The sequence below is a fragment of the Camelus bactrianus genome, chromosome X (assembly GCF_048773025.1).
Source record: "Camelus bactrianus isolate YW-2024 breed Bactrian camel chromosome X, ASM4877302v1, whole genome shotgun sequence".
In the NCBI taxonomy this organism is placed as follows: Eukaryota; Metazoa; Chordata; class Mammalia; order Artiodactyla; family Camelidae; genus Camelus; species Camelus bactrianus.
This window is the reverse complement of record NC_133575.1, coordinates 67,386,940-67,413,812: the sequence shown is the minus strand read 5'-3', so window position 1 is coordinate 67,413,812 and position 26,873 is coordinate 67,386,940. Positions and strand designations below refer to the sequence as shown.

Below are 26,873 nucleotides of genomic sequence, written 5' to 3'. Positions count from 1 at the left end.
CGATTTCATTTCTAGTGTTTGGTTTGTTCAAGTGGTCAGTTTCTTCTTGGTTCAGCCTTGGTGGACTGCATGTTTCCAGAAACTTGTCCATCTCCTTAGGTTATACATTTTGGTTCCATATAGTTTTTCATAGTATTCTCATATGATATTCTGTATTTCTATGTTATTTGTTGTAATTTCTCCATTTCCTTTCTTATTTTGCTTATTTATGCTCTCTCTTTTTTCTTCTTTGTGAATTTGGCCAGAGGTGTGTCGATTTTATTTACATTTTCAAAAAACCAGCTTTTGGTTTAATTGATTTTTTCTATGTTTTCTTAAATCTCTATTTTATTTATTTTCTCCCTGACCTTCAGTATTTCCTTCCTTATGCTGCCTTTTGAGGTTTTTTTGCTCTTCTTTTTCTAATTTGTTTTGCCGATGGATTAGATTGTTTATTTGAGTTTGTTCTTCATTTTTGAGGAAGGCCTGTATCGCTATAAACTTCCCTCTGGGCACTGCCTTTGCTGTGTCCAATAAATTTTGTGTGGTTGTGTTTTCATTGTCATTTGTCTCAAGACAATTTTAATTTCAACTCTGATTTCATCATTGACTCATTGGTGCTTTAATAGCATGTTGTTTAATCTCATGCTTTCCTTTTTTTCCTCCTTTGTTTCTCTGTTGTTGATTTCTAGTTTCATGGCATTGTGGTCAGTAAAGATGCTGGAGATAATTTCCATCTTCTTAAAATTGCTGAGGTTTCTTTTGTGCCCAAGTACATGATCAATCCTGCAAAATGTTCCATGTGCACTTGAAGAGAATGTATATCCTATTTTTTGGGGGTGTAATGCTCTGAAAATATCCACCAAATCTAATATTTCTATTGTATCATTTAATTTCTCTGTTGCCTTATTTATTTTTTGTCTGGAAGATCTGTCTAATTATGTTAATGTGGTGTTAAAATCTCCGACTTTGATTTTATTCCTATCAATATCCCCCTTTATCTGTTAGTAATTGTTTTATGTACTTAGGTGTTCCTATATTGGGTGCATATATATTAACGATTGTAATATCCTCATCTTGTATTACTCCTTTAATCATTATAAAATGTCCTTCTTTTTCTTTCTTTATGGCGTTTGATTTAAAGCTTATTTTATCTGAAATCAGTACTGCTACACCTGCTTTTTTGGCTTTTCCATTTGCATGGAATATCCTTTTCCATCCTTTCACTCTCAATCTATGTATGTCCTTCTCCCTAAAGTGGGTCTCTTGTATGCAGCATATTGAAGGTTCTTGCTTTATTATCCAGTCTGCCACTCTATGTCTTTTGACTGGAACATTTAGTCCATTAATATTTACAGTAATTAATGATAGATAGGTGTTTATTGCCATTTTGAACTTATTTTTGCAGTTGATTTGCTATTTCCTCTTTGTTCCTTTCTTCTTTCTTTTGTGGTTTGGTAATTGTCCTTTGTATTATCATGGATTGTATTTAGTTTTAGTGACTCCTTTGTAAGTTTTTGGCTTGTGGTTACCCTTTTTTGTAAGTCTATTAGCCCATTACTGTAACTGTTTTTATTAAACAGAGAGTAATATAATCTTAAACCCATCCTAGTGAGAACAAAATATTTAAAAAGAAAGAAAAAAATATTCTATATTTTCTTGCTTCCCTCTCCCACTCTTAATGATTTATATGTGTTCTTTTACAATTTCATGTTTATTCTATTTGTAATTCATGACAGTTATCACCTTTCCAGTTATGAGTTTCTCATTTCTGTAGTATCCTGTTTCTTTTGTATTTAGAGTAGATCTTTCAATATTTCTTTTAGCATGGATTTAGAGTTGCTAAACTCTTGTAGCTTTTTCTTGTCTGTGAAATTATGTCTCATTCTATTCTAAAGGATTGCCTTGCTGGGTAAAGTATCCTAGGCTACTTCTATTTTTTTCATTCAGGACTTTGAATATATCTTGCTACTTCCTTCTGGCCTGAAGTGTTTGTTTAGAGAAATCAGCTGAGAGCCTTATGGGGGTTCCCTTGTCACTCACTCTTTGTTTTTCTCTTGCTGCCTTTACGATCATTTCTTTATCCTTGACTCTGACCATCTTGATTATGATATGTCTTGGTATGGGTCTATTTGGGTTCTTCCTGTTTGGGACCCTCTGAGCTTTCTGTACTTGGATATCTGATTCCTTCTTTAGATTTGGGAAGTTTTCAGTCATGATTTCTTCAAATACCTTTTCAATCCCTTTTGCTGTTTCTTCCCCTTCTGGGACCCCTATTATGTGTTGATTGGCATGCTTGATATTATCCTATAAGTCCCTTATATTGTTTTCATTGTTTTTCATTTGTTTATCTTGTAGCTGTTCTGATCTGGTGCTTTCTGTTGTCCTGTATTCTAGGTCACTTATCCATTCCTCTGCATTATCTAGTCTGCTTTGTATAGCCTTTACAAAGCTTTATAGCTTTATAGCTTTAGATTAGCTCTTATCTCAGCCAATGTGTTTACCAATTCTACTTGGCTCTTCTTCATAGCTTCATTTTCATTTTTTGACATATTTTATATCTCTAAACACTATCTCTTTTAGTTCCTTCAGTACTTTGATAACTCCTTTTTTGAAATCTTGATCTAGTAGGCCATCAATGTCTATTTCATTGATCGTTCTTTCAGGGGATTTCTCTTGCTCTTTTAATTGGGAGTGGTTCCTCTGCTTCTTCATCTTGCTCATATCTCTCTGGCACTGTGGCTTTTGGAGTATCAGTTATCTATTGTGTTCCTTAAGGACTTTACTTATTTTTCTGTCTAAGGCCTATGCCGGAATAAAACTTAAAAAAGAGAGAGAGATAGAATTTTAAAAGAAGGGAGAAAAAAAGTTTTGAAAACAGTGTATACTCAATAATGGAAGAGCAATTTGAATCAGACTAGCAATCGAGTTGAGACGTCTTTTTAAAAACCTTTAAAAAAAGGAAAAAATAGCAAAAAACAATATTTGAAACCTGTGTATAATCAATAACAGGAGATCAAAGCCAAGATAAATGAAAATAAAATCAGGTGAATTTTAAAAAATAATAATATTAAAAATATTGTAAAAGAAAAATTTTAAAGGGATTAAAACTAGGAGCATATAAAATTGTTTAGAAAGTAAGAATTAAAAAGGTAATAGAAAATAGAGCAGATAAAAAAAGATAAAAGAAAAAGAGAATTTTAAAAGAAGGGAGAAAAAAAGTTTTGAAAACAGTGTATAATCAATAATACAAGAGCAAGTTGAAGAAGAATAGCAATTGGGTTGAGACATCTTTTAAAAACCTTTAAAAGAGGAGAAAAGAGGGAAAATGTATTTGAAACCTTTGTATAATCAATAACAGGAGATCAAAACCAAGAGAAATAAAAATTAAATGAGGTGGATTTTTTTTTAAATAATTATAATAAAATTATTTTAAAAGAAAAATTTAAAAGGGCTTAAAACTGGAAGCATATATAATTGTTAAAAAATGGAAATTAAAAAGGTAATAGGAAATAGAATAGATTAAAAAAAAAGAAAAAAAAAAAGGTGTGCTCTCCTGGAGACTGTGTGCTCTTAATGAGAAGTCTTTGTGTCTTCACCCTATTTCATGAACTCAGAGGCCCTCCATTGGCACCCTCCTCTGTGTTGCTCCAAGTGCATATCAGCAAGCAGATCACACCCCCTCCCAACACTGTGGTCTGATGCTGCTCGCCTTCGTGGTGGGTGGCAGGTCACTCCTCCAGATGCCACAGTCAGATGTTGCAGTCTGGCGAGGTAGGCGGGCAGACTGTGCACCCTCCCAGCACCATGGTCAGGTGCTGCATTCTTGCCAGGAAGGCGGATGGTCACCTGCCCTCTCCCAGCGCTGATTGCTCTGCTGCTCTGTGCAGCTGCCAGCTCCAACTCAGGTTAGCACTTCATAGGCGTGCTTGGGGAAGACCGCGGGACATCCCCTCCCCTGCTCTGTGCCCAAACTCAGCTCCTTGTTTGTCTTGGCGGCACAAGTTCTCTGAGGTACCAGGGCAGAAAGATCCTATCTGCCTCAGGCTGTAAACAAGTCTCATCTGGCCTTTGAGGCTGCTAAGCCCTTAGGTATGGATTCAGGTTTTGACCCTGCCCCAGTCTGGGTGCTAAGCACTGGATGATATGGAGGCTGTGCCTGAGCCCCACCTTTCTTCGCCCAAAAACCTTTCACGGGTTTTCAGAGATGGGAGTATGACACCCTTCCGCCCAGGGCACATCAGCAGTGTTGTTTCATGGAGGGCCCAGGTTGTTCTGTTCTTTGTCCCCTCCCAGCCATGGCGCACAGTACCCTGCAGTCCCCTGGGGCGACCTCAGTGCGGCCGTCCCCGTCCTCCGCCCAGGTCGGGCAGCCTGTCCCATCCCCCAGCTGCCGGCTCGCGTCTCGGGCTGGGTGTCGCAGGGACCCTGTGTGCCCATTTAACTTAGTTCTGTCAGTCAAGGGGTACTCTGTACAGATCCAAGCCTCAGAGGCTCTGCCTCCATCCTGCTGGTCTCTCTGTTGGAGAGAGGAGACCCAGTGAATGAGCTCTACTCCTCCTTTGCTGCTCCCTCACTGCAGGACTGGTCCTGCACTGTTTTGCCTTTTCTTCTTTCTTTTTTCCTTTTCTCCTACTGGATTTTTGGCGTCTTTGTCTTTTGAAGAGGGCGATGTTTTGTCGGAGTTTGGCAGGTTCTCTGGTTGGCTGAGTGGGTCCGTGGCTGTTAGTTTTGGTGTATTTGTGGCAGAGGGTGAGCTACAAGAATCCTTCTACTCTGCCATCTTGGCCCCCCTCCAAACATGGATTTTTTAACAGGCCATTGGTGAACCCTGAGAAAGCAGTTGTCCTTGTGAGGTGGAGCAAAGTAAAAACTGAAGTGCTACATAGAAAGCTTACATAGAAAGAGGAGAAAGCTTATGTAGACCATGTGAGTGGTTTGACCATGGAAGGAAAAAAAAATAAGATGATAGCTAGAGACAGCAATAGGATACCATAATAGTTGTTTTCAAGGTTGGGTATACCTATGCTCCTAGAAAGTTGTTCAATATTAAAATATTTAATTTTACATGCCTGTTCTGGTTGTATAATCTTCTAGTTATCTGCCAGATCCATCAAGCTGTCAACCAATGTACAGAGGCAATGATTGTGCATTGGTGCTAGAATATTAATGCTGCAGCCATGTCAGTTCATGTTTAATCATGTATAATATATCCTGACAATGTTTTTCTTTAATTTGATTTTTGGAGTAGAGTCACATGAGTTTATGTGACAGTATAAATGATTAGATTATAAACACTGGCTAAATTTGGGAGACTGGGATACTAATGGCATTTAATGCTTAGAAAGAACAGTTCTAAGGCTTAGTCCTTAGGATTTTTTTTTTTTCCTGTTCCTTATTTCTGGATCTAGGAAAGCAAAAATTTGCATCCATGCTTATAAGTATAATTTATTTAGAAATTGCTCAACTCTGTAAATATATTTTGGAACTGAATAGGGAATCTATATTATTTGTTTTATTGTTCAGTCAGAATAGAGTAGTGGGGGAAAAATGAGTAGCCATTCTATTGGAAATTAGCTTCTGTTTTTGTGCCTCATTTTTCATTATGTTCTCCCTTTACTAGATAGAGTGGTGAAAGATGGAAAAGGCATAGTCTTTGAGCTGAGATTTCAGTTCCATTGTGAATTATACCACTAATTATTTGTGGGTACTTAACCTCTCTGAACTTTAGCTTTTTTTACCTGCAAAATGGGAATCATATTATCTACTTTGTAGAGTTTTGAGGATTTAATGAGTTAACTTATGTAAAGCACCTAGCTCATTGCCTAGCCTAGATGTTTTTCTCTTCTTCTTGCATTTTCTTTTGATTGAAGCCTAAGCACTCTCGTCTATAAAATTGGATCTATTTTCATTGTTTTTATTCATATCCACTACAATGCTTATAGCCAACTATTAATTCAATTCAGGGTCATTAGCAATCATGAATTTGATGGTCTTGGTGACTGATTCTAAAAGCTGATGTAGAGAAATGTTTTCAAAAGATACCGTTGAAGGATGAGAAAAAAAAGGCAATGTAAAATAGCAGTCATATCTACCTCAAATGGGGCGAACTTTACTTTTTTAAAAATCACATTGCATTATTGGAGAAAGTTGAAAAGAAAGGCGATAGGGACACATTAGTTTAATGGAGAAAAATGTTCTGTCACCTATCCATTCCCTAGAATAAAGTTGTGCCCTTTTCAACAATACATTTTGTAATCTTCATAATCACTAATTACTCTTATAAAAAGAATAAAACCATTTTCAACCTAGTTATTTGGGAATATTTAAGTAAAAGTAGGAATGGTGCAAATATACAGAATCTTTTCTTAAAATCATTTGAATGAAATATTTCAATAGTAATTGATGATAGTACATTTCCCATCCAATGTCAGCTGCCTCAAATCCTTTTTAGAAGTAACTGTAGTGAAAATTAGAAATAAATAAAATAAAATTTCAATGTCAGACTCCAGTTGTCCTCTGTCCCCAATAAATCCATGTACTTAAAATTGCAAATTAACTTAACCTACATTTATGCTAGGGAAACTGAAATACCAAGTTTTTTTTTTTTTCAATTGGTAAATACTTTAATCTTCCCAAACTGTTAACACTGGTCTAATCTATTTTAAGTTTCACCACAAACTTACATTGACATAATAATACACTAGTTTATTATAACTTAATACATATTGAATGGTAATGGCATAGTAAATGCTGTCAATTGGGTTCACAGTACAAATTAATTACTCATATTGATATTTGTAGCATCTAAATGCTATATAATTAGAGACAATCGGATTATTGATAGAAGGGACATCACCAGTTGGCTGGTGGCCCAGAAGGTCTGGGCTGAGGTGGAAGGGTATATTTATGCCAGGAACTGCACAGAGATATAGTTCTGAGATGAGAATGCCAGGAATTTAAGTGAGAAAGAGTAAATGAAGTTCCCAGTAGAAAATAGATGAAAAGGAAACAATTCAGCCTATTTTTTCCTTCCCTGCCTGAGGAGTATGTAAAGTGTAAGCTTTGTAGGGAGTAGAGTCTCATTCAACTTTTCTTCTGCATTTTCTTCCTCTTATCTGAGAGAGTTGACCTAAAGAGTTACCTTGTTGTTATTATTATATTATTATATTATATTATATTATATTATAATTATTATTATTATTATTATTATTATTATTATTATTATTATTATTATTATTATTATTATCATTACTACTACTACTACTACAGGCATAAAACTTTTTCTGCATCCCCAGGGAGTAAGAGTTAAGGTAAGATCTCCTATTCTGGGAACTTCTCCCCCAACTCCATCCCCTCCTCCTTCCCATGTATTGAATTTCCATGTTTCTTATCTCCACCACTGTTCCACCCCAGTCACATGTTTTTTTTTTTTTTTCAGGCTGTACTTCAGGGGAACACACTTATTGATAGTATCGACTTTGAGACGAAATGAGTTCTAGAAGGACACATCACAGAGCATCTGGCAGTAGGTCCAACTCCAATTTAAGCCTGAACTGTTGCCTTCCAATCTTTGAACATTATTGGAGACCTGAGAATCAGGTAAGAACATCTAGAAGCAAGGCTTTGGGTTTTATTAGGCTATGACTAAGGGGAAAATTTTAGAGAAATATTGAATGTCTTAGCGTCATGACTGTGGTGAACTACTAAATAGATGTATCGTGTTTGAGACTCTCTAAGGAGCTCATACAAGTCCAAAATATACTGATTTTGTGGGTGTGGGGGATTGAGGAAGTGGGATAAGATTGGGATTCCAAACAATTTTGACAAGCTGAAGTGGGTAAAAATAAACAAGACAAAGTGTATCAAAGGCAAGCTCACTTAGGGAGGAATATCAGATTACAAAAATGAGTACAAGATGGTTCTGGACTGGTTATGTATAAGTATAGGAAATAATTGCCTTGGGACTGTGGGAGTCATAGGTCAAAACTGTCAGTAATAAAAACACCATATAGTTGAAAACATATCTCCTATATCGATACAGATATAGATACAGAGATATATTGATAGCATGTAAGGGCTGAGATGCAATCTTCTTGGTGTATTCTGCATTAAGCTTTTATCATGTCTTCTATGTGGAATAATACATTGTTTCAGTATCTATGGCTTAAATGAGATGTGGAATATTTAGAGAAGGGCCAGGGTAAGCTAGCCAAAGTGATTCCTTTAAAAGACTTAGAAAACTGCCCCTGTAGAAGAAGCCTAAGAGAACTGAAGGGTTAGCTTAACCACAAGCCTTCAAATAGTTGGAAAGATATCATATGAGGAATGGAAGGGGTGGATCAGGCAGCTGTTCAACATATCCGCTTGAGTCAGACCAGAGGAGATGAGCTTTAATTATTGTGGGGCAAGTCAGAAGTTTGTTTTTATGTAATAACACTTCTCACTCTACAGTGGAAAAAGTCGAATTCTTTAAAAGTAAAGATAGATCAAAAAATTTCCGCTTTGAGATTTCTCTGTATAGAGCAAACAACTAACTCTATGAAATGACTTTATTGCAGATTGGCCATATGGCAAAGTGGATCTATTAGTAGATTTTTGGAAAGCCTTTCAGGTAATAGAAATCTGTGAAATAAGGTTCATTTGCCTTGATATCAACAATTCAAAGGAGAAAATTGGATTCCTAAACATCCATTTTGTTTCTCATTATAATTTTGATAGCATTTACCCTCAGGGTTGTTTTTAAACAGCTTCATAAACTTTAAGATTTCCCAGACTTCTTTTACATTTGTAAATATTTAACACCAACCTTTTTCTTTCAGTTCTTAATGTGCCTACACACTTGTCATTTGTTTATCCTAGGTTGTGTTCTCGCAATATAAACATGATATATGTGAAAATATTTCTATTTAATCATCACATTTCTGGTTTATCAGATTATTCTAGCTCTTAGTTTTCTACCTCTAGAATCTTTTTCCACATCCAAAGTAGGAATTTGTGGCAATTGCTGAAATAAAGTGAGTTGCTAAGCTGCCCCTAAACTCATTTTTTATTCTGTACTGACATAATTTCTCATAACATAAACTTATTTTAAGAGATAAAATGAGCGTTTGAAGAAAAGTAAGAATTTTTAGTGTTCTAACTCACTGAGCATATATGATTGAGTGCTGATAAAAGGATGCTTATTTTTCTTTATTCCAATTCCTCCATGGCTGTATCTAAATGCACCAAGGCTGGATAACCAAACAACTGGTAATTTCAGTCAATTAGCAACTTCTTTGAGCTTAAAGATACTGGTTTTTGACTATTTATTTATTTTTCACTTAAATTTTCAGTGGACATTTCATTCAATTTGTTGTTTCATTTAAAGTGAAGTAAAGAATTGGAACAATTATCCACATGATTTAAACAGAAAGATGACCTGTTTGACCTCAATTATAGTACCTGAATATTTTAAGCAAAATGTAAGTTTTGCTGAAAAAATGGAAAGAATGTTGGTGTTAAACATTTACAAAAGTAAAATTTGTTCAGAAACTGCCTAAATCCTCAACATCTGTGTTGGTATATGTGTGTTTGAACATTAACTGCAATAATGTTAATGAATGCAATGCATAGTATACCGTTTCCCAATAAGAAAGGCATTGTTTGAAGACAAACAGCAATTCTAAATTATCCTTGTGAAAACAAGCTTATTTTAAAAAAGAGAAAAAAATGACAGAAATTCTAAGCTATCTCTTATGCTTACTGCTGCAGTATTGTACCAAAAATATGTGATAAGAAAAAGAATCTTTGAAATTAACATTTGAAATGCAGCATGTCAAATAATATCTAGAGCACACACTAACAAGTGGCTACCAACAGTGGTGACTGAATAATTAGAGGGTCTTTTCTCCACTACAAACACACATCATTACTTGAACATCAGTTAATTGAAACCATGAGCAGAAACAAGGCAACAATAGTCATTTATTGCTGAACAGTGCTTTAAAGCAATAACAAATGCAACATAATTAATTTATAATCATTACTAAACAAATCAAGAAAACAGGAAAGCAAATCAACCCAGATGATGTGACTATGGAAGAAGTTGTAAATTCAGTGAATTTAGAATTTTTAAATTGAGGATGTCCATAGAACCATAAAAAACAGACCACACAGTTATTTGAATTTTGGCCCAGTGTAATCAATATGAATTAGTGACAGAATAAACATACATTTGTAATAATTAACCATTAATATGGCACCTTATAGCCCCACCTCCCCATCCCTCCAAATGCTAGTTGGCATTTTCATACATTATCTTTTTTAATTGTCAAACTACTCTACAAGATAGCTTCAATTAAATAAATATAAAAACTGAAGAAATAGAAGTTAAGAGAGCTTATGTAACTTACCCAAGGTCACATAGCCAACATATGGTACAGGCCATAATTTAATCCAAGCCTGTCAGAATCCACATCACACTGCTACTTCTTGATGACAGAAAGGATATATAAATGGAGGAGTAGTCATTAAAACAATTGTCAGTGATTAGATGCCACCATTTACAAATACATTTATTATGCTATGAAGATTTTTTTTTTTTGGAATCCAATTTGTAGTATTTATTACCTGTGTGCCTGTGGGAAAATCTTTTAATCTGGATCCAAATTTCCTCATTTATAGAAAAAAAGCATGCATAAGAATGAAGCCTTTCCTTGGCACTCGCATCTATATCATGTATGTAATTTCACCAAAGCCTCTCTGCTTTAAAGATAGAAGGAGAAATAGACATGTACATAGATAAGTGCAACAAGGGATATGTACAAAGTAAAGAGGTAGCACAAAGAATCAATATTTATTCATCCAAAAAGTGTTGACTGAGCATTTGCTATATGCTAGGTGCTGTGCTGGATTCTGGTTGCTGGAGATATACAGTGGTAAAAAAAAAAAAAAAGCAGATATGGCCTTGCCATCTTATAGCTTACATTTTAGTCGAAGAATCAGGCAGTAATAAAATAATATCATAGCTGTATGTATGTAGACTATAAGTGCTATGAAGGAAGGGTATATGATGTTATCAGAACAAAAAGGAGAGAATTTGACATAATCTGTTGAGTTAAGAAGGCTTCAGAGAAGAGGGGTTGCTTGAAATAGCCTGTGACAGAAACTTAGGAGTCATCTGAGTAGATAAGGAGAGGAAGGGAGAAGTACAGAAATGGCTCATACAAAGATACATAAACTTAAGCAACATGGCATAGTTAAGAAAATATAAGATGTAAACAGAGAATTATTAGATCGGGCTGGAGAGGTATACAGTTGCCAGTTCATAGAGCGTCTTGTATGCAACTGAGTTTAGATTTAATTCTAAATTTCTTGCACAGTCAATGAGGATTTTTTAAGCCAGGAGATGGCATGATCAGACATATGTGTTAGGAAGATCATTTTACCCTTTCTACAAAGTCCAACTTAAATCTTAAATTCTAAAAAGCCTTCTTTGATTTTCTCATTTTCAAGCAAGAATAAATCTTTTCTTTTTCCATACTGACAACATACAATCTGCTTTCTATTAATATTATTGACATATGAGTCTGTCTCCAATATTAGATTGTGAACTTCTAAAGGTTGGGAAATATCTTGATCTCTTCTTCAGGGGAAAGGTGTGTGAAAGAAGCCAGAGAGATGAAAAGAGAAGTCTCAGAGGCTTTACAAGTTAGGCTCCCAGTGTAAGTCCAGAAAGCAAGTGAAGGAGACTACTTGGAGGCTCTTGAAATAGTCCAGATGAAAAGTGATGAGTTACAAGATGGGACCAGTAAAAGATAGAATGGAGAGTAGAGAACAGATCTAAGAAATTCATTTTAACATGCATTACTTTTTTCACAAATATTTATTGAGCACCTTCTATGTGTCAAGGAACTAACTTAGCTGTGGAAGATACAGCACTGAACAAGACAAATAAAGTTCCAGTCCCAATTAAGTTGGATGCAGTACAACATGGTAGCTCAGAGCACTGACTCAAATTGCTCGGATTTCAACCCACGTTCTATTAGCTGTGTGACCTAGGACAAGTTACTTAAACTTTCAAAGCCTCTTCATTTATTAAATAGAGATACAAATGTCATTTGTCCCATACTGAGTTCTCAAGAGATATTGGTAAAATTATTATTAATAAGTGGTACAAAAGTATAATAGAGTGCCTTAAAAGTTCTTAGCAGGAGATTCTATCTAGTAGAAGGGGTGGAGTTAGAAAAAGCTTTCCTAAGGAAAGGAATGGGGCAGTTCCATTGGGCACGCATGGATGAGTAGGAATTAGCTAAACAAAATCTAAGGCATGGGGAAGAAGGTGGGAAAAGGATCAATGTGGCTAGAATTTAGTAATAAAATTAAGGTGTAGAGAAACACAAAGCCTTATAGGCCATTGAAAGGAGCTTAGATTTTATTTTAGGTGTATTGAAGGTCTGGTGAATATTTTCAAGATAGGAGATAGGATGGTTTCATTTGCATAGAACTGACTGAACTTGTCAACTGGAGGTGGGAAATGAGGAAGATAGAGTAGTTGAAGATAATAACAATGTTTCTCACATAAATGACTGTGCACAGGATGATGGGGAGAAATAATGAATTTGATTGGTTACACATTGAATTTGAAGTGAGGGATTTCATGTAAAGATGTTCAGCAGGTATTCAGAAATTATATTCAAAGCCCAGGAGAGTGATCTGACTGAAGATATTGATTTAGGAGTTATCAATGTATCAGTGTATAATGGGATGATTGAAGTTATAGGGGTAGATGATTGATTGTGGGGGAGGGAGAAAGAGAAAGAGAAAGAAAAAGAAAAAAGTCTATATTTTAGAGGTGCTCAGAGAAAGAGGAGTCATCATAGAAGACTGAGGAAAAGTCAGAAAGTTATGAGAGAACTTAAATGGTACTTTGGGAGGGAAGCTGAAATGAAATTTAGGAAAGCCCAAACTTATTTTATAGTCTTTCAGACACAATCTGAAATGGATTACCCATTGAGTGTGTGGTGTGATCACTCTGGCATAAACATTTATAGTATATCTATCTGTGATGAAATCTGTAATACCCAGTTATTTGGAATATTTCAAAAGTCAGTCCAGCTTCAAACTTACCTTTCATTTGGTCTGTTCTGGAAAATGACCATTCATCTGTGAGCAAATAATTTACTTCAACTGAGTGCTAAATACTGCTAATTTCCATCATTGGACTACTTGGATAATTAAATGTGGATGAAAGAACACACGGAAAGAGGAGAACAGGCGATCTACCAAAAGAAAATGGTCAAATTGGTAGAGTAAATTCAATGGACATGAATAGAAGTGACAGCGTTGGAAATCTGTACTTTTCAGTAACATTACTCATCATTCATGCAAAAGTGCAGATACACACAAACTCACCTTTTGTTCCAACACAAATTTTATTCAGTTGTCCTAAAGCAACAGGTTTTCTCATGCCTCAGGACTTTTGCACATGCTGTTTCCTTTGACTAGAATATCCTTATCTCCACTGTTCTTGCTTTTTCCCTGCTCTCCCTCCCTCCATCCTCAGGACACACACAAGCACATTCTCATTAAAGATTCATCTCTTCTAATCTCTTAAAACATCTCTCTCACTCATCCTACCCACTTACTGCTACAACACTGAATATTGTCCTCTTTCTTGCACTCTTACATCACATTATACCTATTTATATTATAAAATTCATCACACAGATGTGCTTTGTTTATCCATTATCCAGTATTCTTCTCCCACTAAACTGTTTCATTTTTAATAAACTTTTTATTATAAAGCACTTTTAGATTTACAGAAAAGTTGTGAAGATAATACAGAGAGACAGAGGGTTCTCATACACCCCATACCGATTCCCTCTATTGTTTACATGTTCCACTATAGGTACATTAGTCACAACTGAATTGATATATAATTACTAACTAAAGTCCATACTTTATTCAGATTTCTTAAGTTTTTATCTAATGTTATTTTTTGTTCCAGGTTTCCATCCAGGATATCATGTTACATTTACTAGACTGTTTATTGGCATGAGCTACTATGTCTTCTTCATTTCACTATCACCACTACCTAGTAGAGTGCCTGTAGGTGCTTAGGAAATATTTATTGGATTGATAGAAGAAAGAATGAATATATAAATTGGTGAATAATGTTATGTAAAATATTATCAGGTGTAGAGTGACATTCTCTCTCTCTCTCTCTCTCTCTCTCTCTCTATATATATATATATATATATATATATATACACACACATATACATATATATATTTTTTTAACCAGAGAATTTAGAGATGAGAGTCATGAAATAATACACTTTCCAAGGACAACTTTTATCTCTCTTGATAGTGGTATAGTTAGAGAATAGATTTGTGACTTAAACTACACCAAGAGTAAAAACATGCATACATTGCAGATTTCATATTGCACTATACATTATTAAATATCCAATTACAAAATCAGATATTGCAGATGACTATGAACATCAACTGGAAAAATGATCTATTGAAACAGAAAATTAAAGAAATCAATGGCATAATAATTCCTTGTATTTCTCTAATACTTTATTCTTTGCAGAGCTTTTCTACATATGTATATTTTACTTGAGTTTCATAGCAACTCTGTGAGATACTTTAATACTGAATATTTAAACTCTGTTGCCAAAAACAGTGCTGTGGTGACACAGATTTAATAAAATTTACAACTGTCAGGCTAGCACAGCACCACCCAGTAAGAGTTAATGAGTATCAAGTATGCTGGCAAGACTCCAGTGAACAGGACAGAATCGAGATGAAACATTTGAGGAGTCCTCTACTTGTGCACACTTAGGACATTGTGAAAGTGAGATCTCATAAACTATGTGGCCAAAACAAGGCTGTTGGCAGCTAATTTCTATTTATACACAGAATAACTGGATGACATAATCTTGCACACTGGATGAGGGCTAGAATCTTCCCTGTGAAGTTGGTCCCAGGCTGGGTCAAGAAAGAGGATAGCATAAAGGAATAATCAAAAGAGTTAGGTTAAATAGAGATTAGGTCTGAGAGAGATTAGGTCTGGAGGGAACAAATAATAAAGGAATCTTCTGTGGCAATAGGGTTTTATCTGGGGAAATGGGCAGAAAGTGAAAGTAAAGGAATGGAGGATGGGATTTGGCAGAGATTTCTTTGAAGTTTTTGAAGAAAGAGCAGATGATCCTGGACCAAATGCTACAAAGAGGGAATTTCCCAAATGGATTAGTTGTAGCCAAATATTTCTGGCAACAGGATGGTTAAGGCCTTTCCTGACATAGAGTGAGTTATCCTGGCTTTAAAGGCTCCCAGCTTTTGGGGACAAGAGTCTATGGCTTCTTTTGTCTAGTAGTTCCTACTTCCTCCACCCCACCCCCCACCAAAAAAAAAATCTGTTTTAGAAAAAAGCACTCTAGACTGGAAGAGAGTTGAAAGACCTGGAAATTGTCACTATTTGATCTGTCCTTTGGGGGTCATGCCAGACTCCTTGCAATGTTGTATTTGACTATGATACTGACAACTCAGGCTTAATGGAGAAAAGTACTGGCAATGTAAAACAAGATTTATATTGTGATATTTTACTTATGATTTTCTTTCTATAAATTATCTTTATTTATTTTATTTGTTTAGTTCTAGGACAGACTAAAGCAGGGAACAGTCATAAATATTTTAGCTGTAAACAAGTTCTTCTTCCAATGAAAAAGAAGACCTGCCAGAATATGTGTCAGTGATGATACACAGTTCATTTCTGTAATGGTTATAAGTTCAGGTTGATTAAATATTTTTTGGCAACTTGATTTTTATCTCTGAAAACAAGATTGGATAATTTATCATAATGAATGAATATTTCTAAATCAAGATCTTTACTCAAGTAAATGGGACCCATCGTATATAGTTGATCTAACTCTAACTTATCCATTAGGCATGTAAATCAAAATGGAGATTATTTTTAGAAGTACAAGTACAAAAGTAAAAGTAATTTGCTTTTAAAATTGCAAGCATATTAGCTTCTGTGCTAGATGGAGATGATCTAATCTAAGCAGAGCCCTGTGCTTCTGATAAAGGTTTTAGTGCTGGTTCTAATCAAGTTGAGATCAATAGTGCATTGCTCCATTTCTATAATTCAGATGAAGTAAATGAGTGACATTAATTGAGGCCTGAGTAGATGGATGGCCATATCAGAGTAAGACAATTAGGACTAATAAATATTGTTATTTGAAGAGTTGACATGGATGCAGGAACTGAATAGATAAATTCTAAAATCTCCATTCACCTATCTAATCATTTGTATAGAGTTTACCAAAGTAGCAACTACCCAAAATCTCTGTAGTTAGAGAGAGACTCTGTGTGCTAGGAAGAAAAGCATACTATGAGTGGGTAAATGGACTAAGCATGTGCTTTGCCAATAGTATATGGTAGCCATGGGTGGGTCATTATGAAGGCCTATTAGTCTGATGACCCCTGATTATTTGTTAGTGTCAGGCTGAAAGTTTTTACTGACTACATGTACTGTACTGTTTCTTTCAGGTTACCGGAGCTCAGTATTGCAAAGACAAATGATTTAATAGAGATTTTATAATAGCTACTACATTTTCAAAGATTTGAAGAGAATGTGACCCCAAGTTGGATTTTTCTTAACACAATTTTTTAGAGCAGTTTTAGGTTTGCAACAATATTGAGAGGGAGTTACAGATTTCCATATATCCCCTACCCCAACACTTGCATAGCCTCCATAATCAACATCACTCACCAGAATAGTACTTTTTTTTAAACCAAGAATGAAATTGACATGTCATAATCACCCAAAGTCCATAGTTTACCTTAGAGTTCCCACTTGGTGTTGTACATTCTACATATTTGGAAAAATGTATAATAGCATGTATCTGTCATTATAATACCATACAGAGTATTTTCTTTGCATGAAAAATCCTCTGTGCCCAAAGATCTTTCTCCTTTTATATAAATTATTGGTTATCTCTGTCCTTTCCATAGCTTAGCTACCACCAATTCTCCACCCCAATGACTAAAGGAGAAATGTATTTAGATTTCACAATGCTATCTTATCCAGGCAATATAAATCATTATCATAGAACATGAGTAGAATTTGAAGATTTCCATATGCAACTTGATATTACACAAATCACTCCTTTATAAGAATCAAGAGTCTTATTGGAAGATGTGATACTTTTTCAAACTCTTATATTGAAAGCATGCTTGCTGGTCAGCAAGGGAATATTACTTTTACCACCTTAATAAAATTGAAAATTGGATTATTTAACATACAATATGTTCTAAATAATCCTTTATCCATTTTATTAAACATATTCAGGTATTCTAGCATCTTATGTTTATATTCTATTCTGGTGTAAGGGAAATAGCAATCAGAACATACGTACAATTACCACTGTTTATGTCAGAATGAGAACTCCAATGATATGCCATGAGAGGCAAGTAACTGGCTAACATGCCCAGTGGGATGGCCATTTTGCAATAAATTTAGTTGCAGATAATAAAAAAGACATTTAAAAGGCAGGTAGGAGTGTTTACAAGGCATAGTGGCAGCTAATAGGTAGCAATCAAAGTAGTATCAGGGAGGTAGTAGATGATGAGTGTTCCCCAAATCAACTGAGGGCCTAAGAGGAGAAGGACTGGAGGGTGGGAGATCGGGAAAGACATAAGGAATGAAAGAGAAGGTTACAAAAGTTTAGGGAGCTGGGCCTGGTGAGAAGGGAATGAGATAGCAAGGAGAGAGAAAGTGTGGGTTCTTGAGGGAAGAAGAATGAAATAAGTGGGTGGAGAGAGTGCAAAGAGGCTCAGGAAGCCTGAACATATAGAATAGGGAGAGAAGAAAGTGGGAAGGCAGAAGCAGGAGGGGATTGGGAAAGGAGGGAAGAGGGTTGAAGATGGGGTATTGTGGAGGCAACCAGCTGGTTATTACAAATTTTATGTATTCCAAGCAAAGAGGATGAATGGCATCTGTGGATAATTTAACTTGTATTAATTTGAGTCATTTATTTAATTCCTATTTCTTTGTTCCAGTGAGCATAAACAATGTGGCTCCTCAAATTGTTTTGGGGCATAGGCAGAATAAATAAATTATATATGTAAACAATGTATTAATAAATAATTCCAACTCTTTCACTACTAATCTGCCTTCTGAAAAAGAGGTACAATTGAGATTAAGTAATGAGATATTTAGCAATGGCATGTAGCCACCTGGTTAAGAGGGGTGTTCATTGCTGAGCAGACTGGTATTATGTCTATCTTTTCTCTTCAAAGAAGTTTAGAATGTTGCTTCTTTTTCTGAAATACTTCCATCTTGAATTCATGATTATGTGACAATGTGCTAATATAATAATTAGAGTCAGTAGCACAGGCCTAAATGGTCATAAGAAACTACAAAAGGCAATATGTAAGATGCAGCCTTAACTTTAAGAAAATATTTCCAGCTTCAGTATTTATTAAAAGTATACACATAGCATATTTATTTATATGATATTGAATATGAATGTTATATTTTAAAGTCATTATCTTTCCGAAACATACATTCTTAACCGTATATATTTCGAACACTTTCCAAAGGAAACAAATCTCAAAGCATTCAAATACTGATTTTTAAAAAATACCTTTCATTTTTGTTTTTGATGGAGGTACTGGGGATTGAACCCAGGACCTTGTGCATAAACTCTACCACTGAGCTGTACCCACCTCCACCAAATAATGATTTTTATTCCTCTTATACAGTATGTTAACTGAGTGAGAGTAAAACACATTTTTAAAAGGTAAATCATCTCTCTGTCATTTAATAAAGCAATTTAAGCTCTACTGTAGCCACATTTTAAAGACACATAAAGTTTAAAATATCTCTATTTGTATGTACTCCTTTCCAAGGGTATCCATCAAAATTTATTTAGGTGAAACAGTTGATCCTAGGGTATAGCATATCATAGCTATCCCTCTGGGCCTCCCATTTTAGGATGCTGTGCATTATTGCAGGGAATATGTTGCTTGCACTGCACAGATACTCTGGAAGGACAGTGACTCAGTATGTTAGTGGGAGGGAAAAATCAGGTGACAGAACAGGCTATTGCTAAAAAGGATTTGAGGTGTTCTTATATAATCAGCACACAAACACCCACACCCATAACCAAGGTAACAAGGCTAGTTTGGTCACAGGGTTTCCTGCCCATTAAATATTCTCCTGAGGCCTCAAAATGCCCTTTTGCAAAATCCACTCTTTGTACTTCCTTACACACTTCCCAACTCTCTTTACATTACCCTCTACTATTATTTATGTTTTGTGTGTCTTTGTGTGTGTATTTCTTTTTTGGCCTGTCTGATGCCCTTTTTAATTTATTTTTATTTTATTTTATTTTATTGAAGCATAGTTGGTTTACAATGTGTTGATTTCTGGTGTACAACATAGTGATTCATATGTATGTGTGTATATATATATGTATATATATATATATATATATATATATATATATATATATATTCCTTTTCGTAATATGTTTCATTATAGGCTATTACAAAGTATTGAATATAGTTCCCTGTGCTATACAATAAGACCTTCCTGTTTATCCATTTTATATATAGTAGTTAGTATTCACAAATCCTGAACTCCCAATTTAGCCCTTCATCTCCTCTTCCACCCTGATAACCACAAGATTGTTTTCTATGTCTGTGAGTCTCTTTCTGTTTTGTAAATAAGTTCATTTGTCTCATTTTTTAAGATTCTACATATGAGTGATATCATATGGTATTTTTCTTTCTCTTTCTGGCTTACTTCACTTAGAATGACAATCTCCAGGTCCATCCATGTTGCTGCAAATGGCATTATTTTTCTTTTTTACGGCTGATTAATATTCCATTCTGTATATATACACCACAGTATATATACTGTAGTATTCCATTGTGTATATATACCACTTCTTTATCTGATCATCTGATGGACATTTAGGTTTCTTCCATGTCTTGGCTATCGTAAATAGTGCTGCTATGAACATTGGGGTGCATGTATCTTTTTGAATTAAAAGTTCCCTCTGGATATATGCTCAGGATTGGGATTGCTGGGTCATATGGTAAGTATATTTTTAGTCTTTTGAGGAATCTCCATACTGTTTTCCATAATGACTGTACTAAATTACATTCTCACCAATAGTGTAGGAGAGTTCCCTTTTCTCCACTCACTCTCCAGCATTTATTGTTTGCAGCATTTTAATGATTCCATTCTGACTGGTATGAGGTGATACCTCATTGTAGTTTTGAGTTTTGATTCCCTTTTTTAAAGTTAAATTTATTGAAGGATACTTTTTATACAATAAAACATTATTTTTAGGGTACAGTTCTATAAGTTTTGATAAACACATATAATCCTATAACCACAACCACAGAACATTTCCATCACCCACCAAAACATCTGGCCCTTTGAAAAAAAACTTTCCCTTCACCTCCAGTCCCTGGCAACCAGTAATCTGTTTTCTTTCTCCTTTCCAAGTTGTTACATAAATGGTATAAAAGAGTATGAAGCTTTTTAAGGCTGTTTTTTCCACTTAAAATAATGTATTTGCAAGTCATTCATGTTGCAAATACCAGGGGTTCCTTCAGTTATATTGCTGAGTAATATTCTTTTCAATGGACGTACCACAGCTTGTTTATCCATTTTCTAGTTGAAGGGCATTTTGGTGGTTTCCAGTTTTTGGAGATTATTATTAAAGCTGCTATAAACATTCATATGCAAGTTATTGTGTGAACCTATATTTTCATTTCCTTGGGTAAATTTAGGAGCAAGGTGCTAGGTTATTTGATAATTATATGTTTACCTTTATAGGAAACAGCTAAACTGTTTTCAAAAAGTGGCTATAAAATTTTGCATTCCAATTTGCAATCTAAGAGAGTTCCAGTTGCTGCATGCTCTCTTTAACATTTGGTATTGTCAGATTTTTCTTGTTTGCTTTTTTAGTCATTTTAATAGGTGCTCTCTTAGTCCATTTGGGTGGCTACAACAAAATACCATAGATTGAGTGGCTTAAACAACAAACATTACTGTTTCACAGTTCTTGAGGCCGGGAAGCTCAAAACTAAGATGTTGGCATATCTAGTGTCTCATGAGGGCCCACTTCCTGGTTCTTAGAAGGCTGGTCTTCTCATTATATCCTCATATGGCAGGAAAAAGATGAGAGAGTTCTCTGCAATCCTTTTAATAAGGACACTAATCCCATTCACGAGGGCTCCACCTTCATGACCTAATTGCTTCCCAAAGGCCCCATCTCCTAACACCATCACATTGGGTATTATAGTTTCAAAATTTGAATTTTGGGAGAAAATAAACGTTTAGTCCCTAACAGGTGTTCAGTGGTATCATATTGTGGTTTTCATGTGGATTTCCCTGATTGCTAATGGTGTCTGACATTTTTTCATATGCTTTTTTTCCATCAGTGTATCATTTTGGTGAGGTGTCTTTTCAAATTATTTGCACTTAAAAATTGCTTTTCTTTCTATTATTGGGTTTGGAGCATTCATTATGTATTCTAGATATAAATACTTTGTCAGATATGTGATTTGTAAATATTTTCTCCAACCCTGAGGCCTATCTCTTCATTCTCTTAATAGAGCCTTACAAGATCACCTATTTTAAATTTTGATGAAGTTCAATTTTTTCTTTCATAGATTATGCTTTTAAGTGTCAAGTCTAAGAAACATTTGCCTTAAAAAAGGTCACAAATTTTTCTTCCTTTTGACATTCTTTCTTATAGTAATTTTATAGTTTTAGGTTTTACATTCATGTTTATGATCCATTTGACTTACTTTTTGTATATACTGCAAGGAATGGATCAAAGTTCATTTTCTTCCACATGGATACCCACTTTTTACATGACCTGCTGTTGAAAAGTCTATTCTTCCTACTCTGAATTGCTTTTTCAGCTTTGTAAAAAGTTAGTTGATTATGTATATGTGGTTCTATTCCTGAGTATATTCTGTGGTCCACTGACCTTTCTCTAATAAACACTCTCTTGATTACTGTATTTTTATAAGTCTTGAAGTATGATACTGTACATCCTTCAACTCTGTTGTTTTGGCTAGTCTATGTCCTTTGCCTTTCTGTATCAATTGTAGAATCAGTTGACAAATTTCATACTGGGATTCTCATTGGAATTGCACTCAATCAACAGATCATACTGGAGAGAATTAACGTGTTAATAACACTGAATCTTTGAACTTGAATCCAAATGCAATCCATCTTTCCATTTATATAGATTTTCTTTGATTTCTTTCATCAGTGCTTTGTAGTTTCATTATACAAAGCCTGAACATATTTTTTAGGTTTATATCTTAAGATTTCACATTCATTTATGCTATTATAAATGGTATAGTTTACTTAATATTAATTTCAAATTTTTATTGCTAGTATATAGACATAAAATAGATTTTTGCCCATTGATTTTGTAGCCTTGCTAAACTCACTTACTAGTTCTAGTACACTTTTAATACATAATTTTGGTTTTTCTAGCAGACACTCATGTTTTCTATGAATAAAGAGTTCTATTTTTTCCTTTCCAATTTATATGCCTTTTAATTTTTTTTTCATTTCATATTGTACTGTCTGGAAGCATCAGTGTAATGCCAATAGCAGTGGTGAGAATAGACATTCTTGCCTTTTTTTTTTTTTTTTTTAGTTATAAGGCATTTCTTTTTTTAACATTTTTTTATTAATTTATAATCATTTTACAATGTTGTGTCAAATTCCAGTGTTCAGCACAATTTTTCAGTCATTCATGGACATATACACACTCATTGTCACATTTTTTTCTCTGTGAGTTATCATAACATTTTGTGTATATTTCCCTGTGCTATACAGTGTAATCTTGTTTATCTATTCTACAGTTTTGAAATCCCAGTCTATCCCTTCCCACCCTCCAACCCCCCTGGCAACCACAAGTCTGTATTCTCTGTCTATGAGACTATTTCTGTCCTATATTTATGCTTTGTTTCTGTTTGTTTGTTTGTTTGTTTTTGTTTTTGTTTTTTAGATTCCACATATGAGCGATCTCATATGGTATTTTTCTTCCTTTCTGGCTTACTTCACTTAGAATGACATTGTCCAGGAGCATCCATGTTGCTGCAAATGGCATTATGTTGTTGGTTTTTATGGCTGAGTAGTATTCCATTGTATGAATATACCACCTCTTCTTTATCCAGTCACCTGTTGATGGACATTTAGGCTGTTTCCATGTTTTGGCTATTGTAAATAGTGCTGCTATGAACATTGGGGTGCAAGTGTCATCCTGAAGTAGGGTTCCTTCTGGATACAAGCCCAGGAGTGGGATTCCTGGGTCATACGGTAAGTCTATTCCTAGTCTTTTGAGGAATCTCCACACTGTTTTCCACAGTGGCTGCACCAAACTGCATTCCCACCAGCAGTGTAGGAGGGTTCCCCTTTCTCCACAGCCTCTCCAGCATTTGTCATTTGTGGATTTTTGAATGACGGCCATTCTGACTGGTGTGAGGTGATACCTCATTGCAGTTTTGATTTGCATTTCTCTGATAATTAGTGATATTGAGCATTCATTCTTGCCTTTCTTATTCCTGATTTTTTTAAATTGAAGTAACATTGATTTGTAACATTATATAAGTTTCATGTGCAAAGTATTATATTTCTATTTTTGTATACACTGCAATGTGCTCACCACCAAAAATGTAGTTTCCATCCATCACCATACAGTTTACCACCTTTACTCATTTCACCTTCCCCCATCCCTTCCCTTCTGGTAGCCACTACTCTATTCTCAGTATTGATATGTTGGTTCTTGTTTAGTTTCATTTGTTAATTTATTTTGTTTTTATTTTTGTTTGTTTCTAATATTTCACATATAAGTAAAATCATAAAATATTTGTCTTTCCCCATCTGACTTATTTCACTTGGCATAAAATACCCTCAAGGTCCATACATGTTGTTACAAATGGCAAGATTCCATCTTTTTATAGCTAAATAGTATTCCATTGTGTGTATGTGTGTGTCTGTGTATCTCACATCTTCTTTATCCATTCATCTCTTGAAAGGCACTTAGATTGGTTCCATATCTTGGCTATTGTAAATAAGGCTGATGGTCTTGGTCCTGATCATAGGGAGAAAGCATTCAGTATTTTATCATTAAGTATGATGTTAGCTGTATATTTTTCATAGATGTCCTTATTCAGGTTAAGGAAGTTTCTTTCGGTTCTTAATATGCTGAGAGTTTTTATCATGAATGGATGTTAGATTTTGTCAAATTCTTTTTCTGTATCATTGAAGCAATATTATGTTTCTTCCTCCCTTAGTCTTTTAGTTTGTTGAATTACATTGATTGCTTTTCCAATGTTAGACTAACCTTTCATTCCCATGAGAAATCTCTCTGGGTCATAATGCATTTTATTTTTCATTTATTTGTAAGCTCTGCTTATATTTTGGTGAAGATATTTGCATCTATATTCTTGAAGTATACTGCTTTGTATTTTTATTTTCTTGGAATTTCTCTCTCTTTTTTGGTATCAGTTTAATATTGGAATTAAAAATAACTTAGAAAGTGTTCTCTTCTTTTATTTTCTGGAAGAACTTGTTTGGAATTGGTATTATTTATTAATTAAATATGTGTTAGAATTCACCAGTCAAACTATCTGGGTCTAAATTTTCTTTGTTGGAATGTTTTTAACTATGAATTCAATTACTATAATAGATAGAGTACTATTCATGCTATCTATTCATTTTTTATTGATATATAACTCACATACTATAAAATTCACCCTTTGGTGTGGAGAAAAGGAAACCCTACTACACCGTTGGTGGGAATGTAGTTTGGTTCAGCCATTATGAAAAACGATATGGAGATTCCTTAAAAAAAAACTAAAAATAGACTTACCGTATGATCCAGCAATTCCATTTCTGGGCATATATCCAGAGAAAACTCTAATTTGAAAAGATATATGCATCCCAATGTTCATAGCAGCACTATTTAAAATAGCCAAATCATGGAAGCAACCTATATGTCCATTGACAGATGAGTGGATGGAAAAGCTGTGGTAGAATACTACTTAGTCATAAAAAGAATGAAATAATGCTATTTGCAGCAACATGGATGGACCTAGAGATTATTATACTAAGTGAAGTAAGTCAGACAGAGAAAAACAACTATCATGATATCACTTATATGTGGAATCTAAAAAACAAATGATACAAATGAACTTATTTACAAAAGAGAAAGAGCTCACAGATGTAGAAAACAAACTTATGATTACCAAAGGGGAAGGTGGGGGAGGTATAAATTAGGAGTTTAAGATTAGTAGATACAAACTACTATTTATAAAGTAGATAAACAACAAGGTTCTAATTTATAGCACAGGGAACTATATCCAATATCTTGTAATAGCCTATAATAAAAAAGAATATGAAAAATGTATATGTATGTATAACTGAATCACTATGCTGTACACCAGAAACTAACACAATATTGTAAATATTGTAAATCAACTATACTGAAATTAGGAAGAAGACAAATTCACCCTTTGAAGTGTAATACTTATGTATGATTGTATCACCAACACCACTATATAATTCCAGCACATTTTCATCACCCCAAAAAGAAACCCAGTACCCATTAGTAGTCACTCATCATTTTCCCCCTCCCCCAGCACTCAGAAACTACTGATCTACTTTATGTCTTTATGGATTTGCTTATTCTGGATATTTAGTATAAATGGGATCATACAGTACGTAGTCCCTTTTTACTGGCTTCTTTCATTTAGCGTAATGTTTTCAAGGTTCATCCATGTTGTATAATGTTTCAGTACTTCATTCCTTTTACGGCTGAATAATATTGCATTGAATATTTATTTAGTCTTGAGTGAGATTTTATTGTTTCTTTCTTTCAAGAAATTGGTCATTTTATCTATTGGATCTATGGGCATAAAGTTGTTTTAAATATCCTTTATTATACTTTTCATATCTGTAGGATTTGTAGCAATAGCCCTTCCTTTTTTATATCTGTAATTTGTGCCTTCTACCTTTTTCTTTTTTTAATTGAAGTACCATCAGTTACAATGTGTCAATTTCTGGTGTACAGCACAATGTCTCAGTCATGCATATACATACATATATTCGTTTTCATATTCTTTTTCATTCAAAGTTATTACAAGATATTGAACATAGTGCCCTATGCTATACAGCAGAAACTTTTTAAAATCTATTTTTATATACAGTGGCTAACATTTGTAGAATCAAACTCTCAAATTTATCCCTTCCTACCCCATTTCCCCAGTAACCATAAGATTGTTTACTATGTCTGCAAGTCTGTTTCTGTTTTGTAGATGAGTTCATAGTGTCCTCTTTTTTTTTTTTTTTCAGATTCCACATATGAGTGATAGCATTGGTATTTTTCTTTCTTTTTCTAGCTTACTTCACTTAGAATGACAATTTCTAGGACCATCCATGTTGCTGCAAATGGCATTATTTTATTCTTTTTTATGGCCAAGTAGTATTCCATTGTATAAATATACCACAGCTTCTTTATCTAGTAATCTGTTAATGGACATCTAGGTTGCTTCCACGTCTTGGATATTGTATATAGTGCTACTACAAACATTGGGGTGCATGTATCTTTTCAAATTAAAGTTCCCTCTGGATATATACCCAGAAGTGGGATTGCTGGATCATATGGTAAGTCTATTTTTGTTTTTTTAAAGAAATCTCCACACTGTTTTCCATAATGGCTGCACCTAACTACATTCCCACCAGCAGTGTAGGAAGGTTCCCTTTTCTCCATACCTTCTCCAGCATTTATTGTTCATGGACTTTGAATGATGGCCATTCTGACTGGTGTGAGGTGATACCTCATTATAGTTTT

General features: G+C 34.6%; 1 protein-coding gene across 1 annotated transcript in view; it reads left to right on the top strand.

The window, feature by feature from the left end:
• The window catches only part of RPS6KA6 (ribosomal protein S6 kinase A6), a 216,646-nt gene that overhangs the window by 55,992 nt on the left and 133,781 nt on the right, over positions 1-26,873 (top strand). The window contains exon 3 of the mRNA XM_074358873.1: positions 7,421-7,581. Within this exon, the coding sequence (XP_074214974.1) occupies positions 7,471-7,581 (111 nt within the window). The 5' untranslated portion in view covers positions 7,421-7,470. The remainder of the gene's footprint in view (positions 1-7,420; positions 7,582-26,873) is intronic.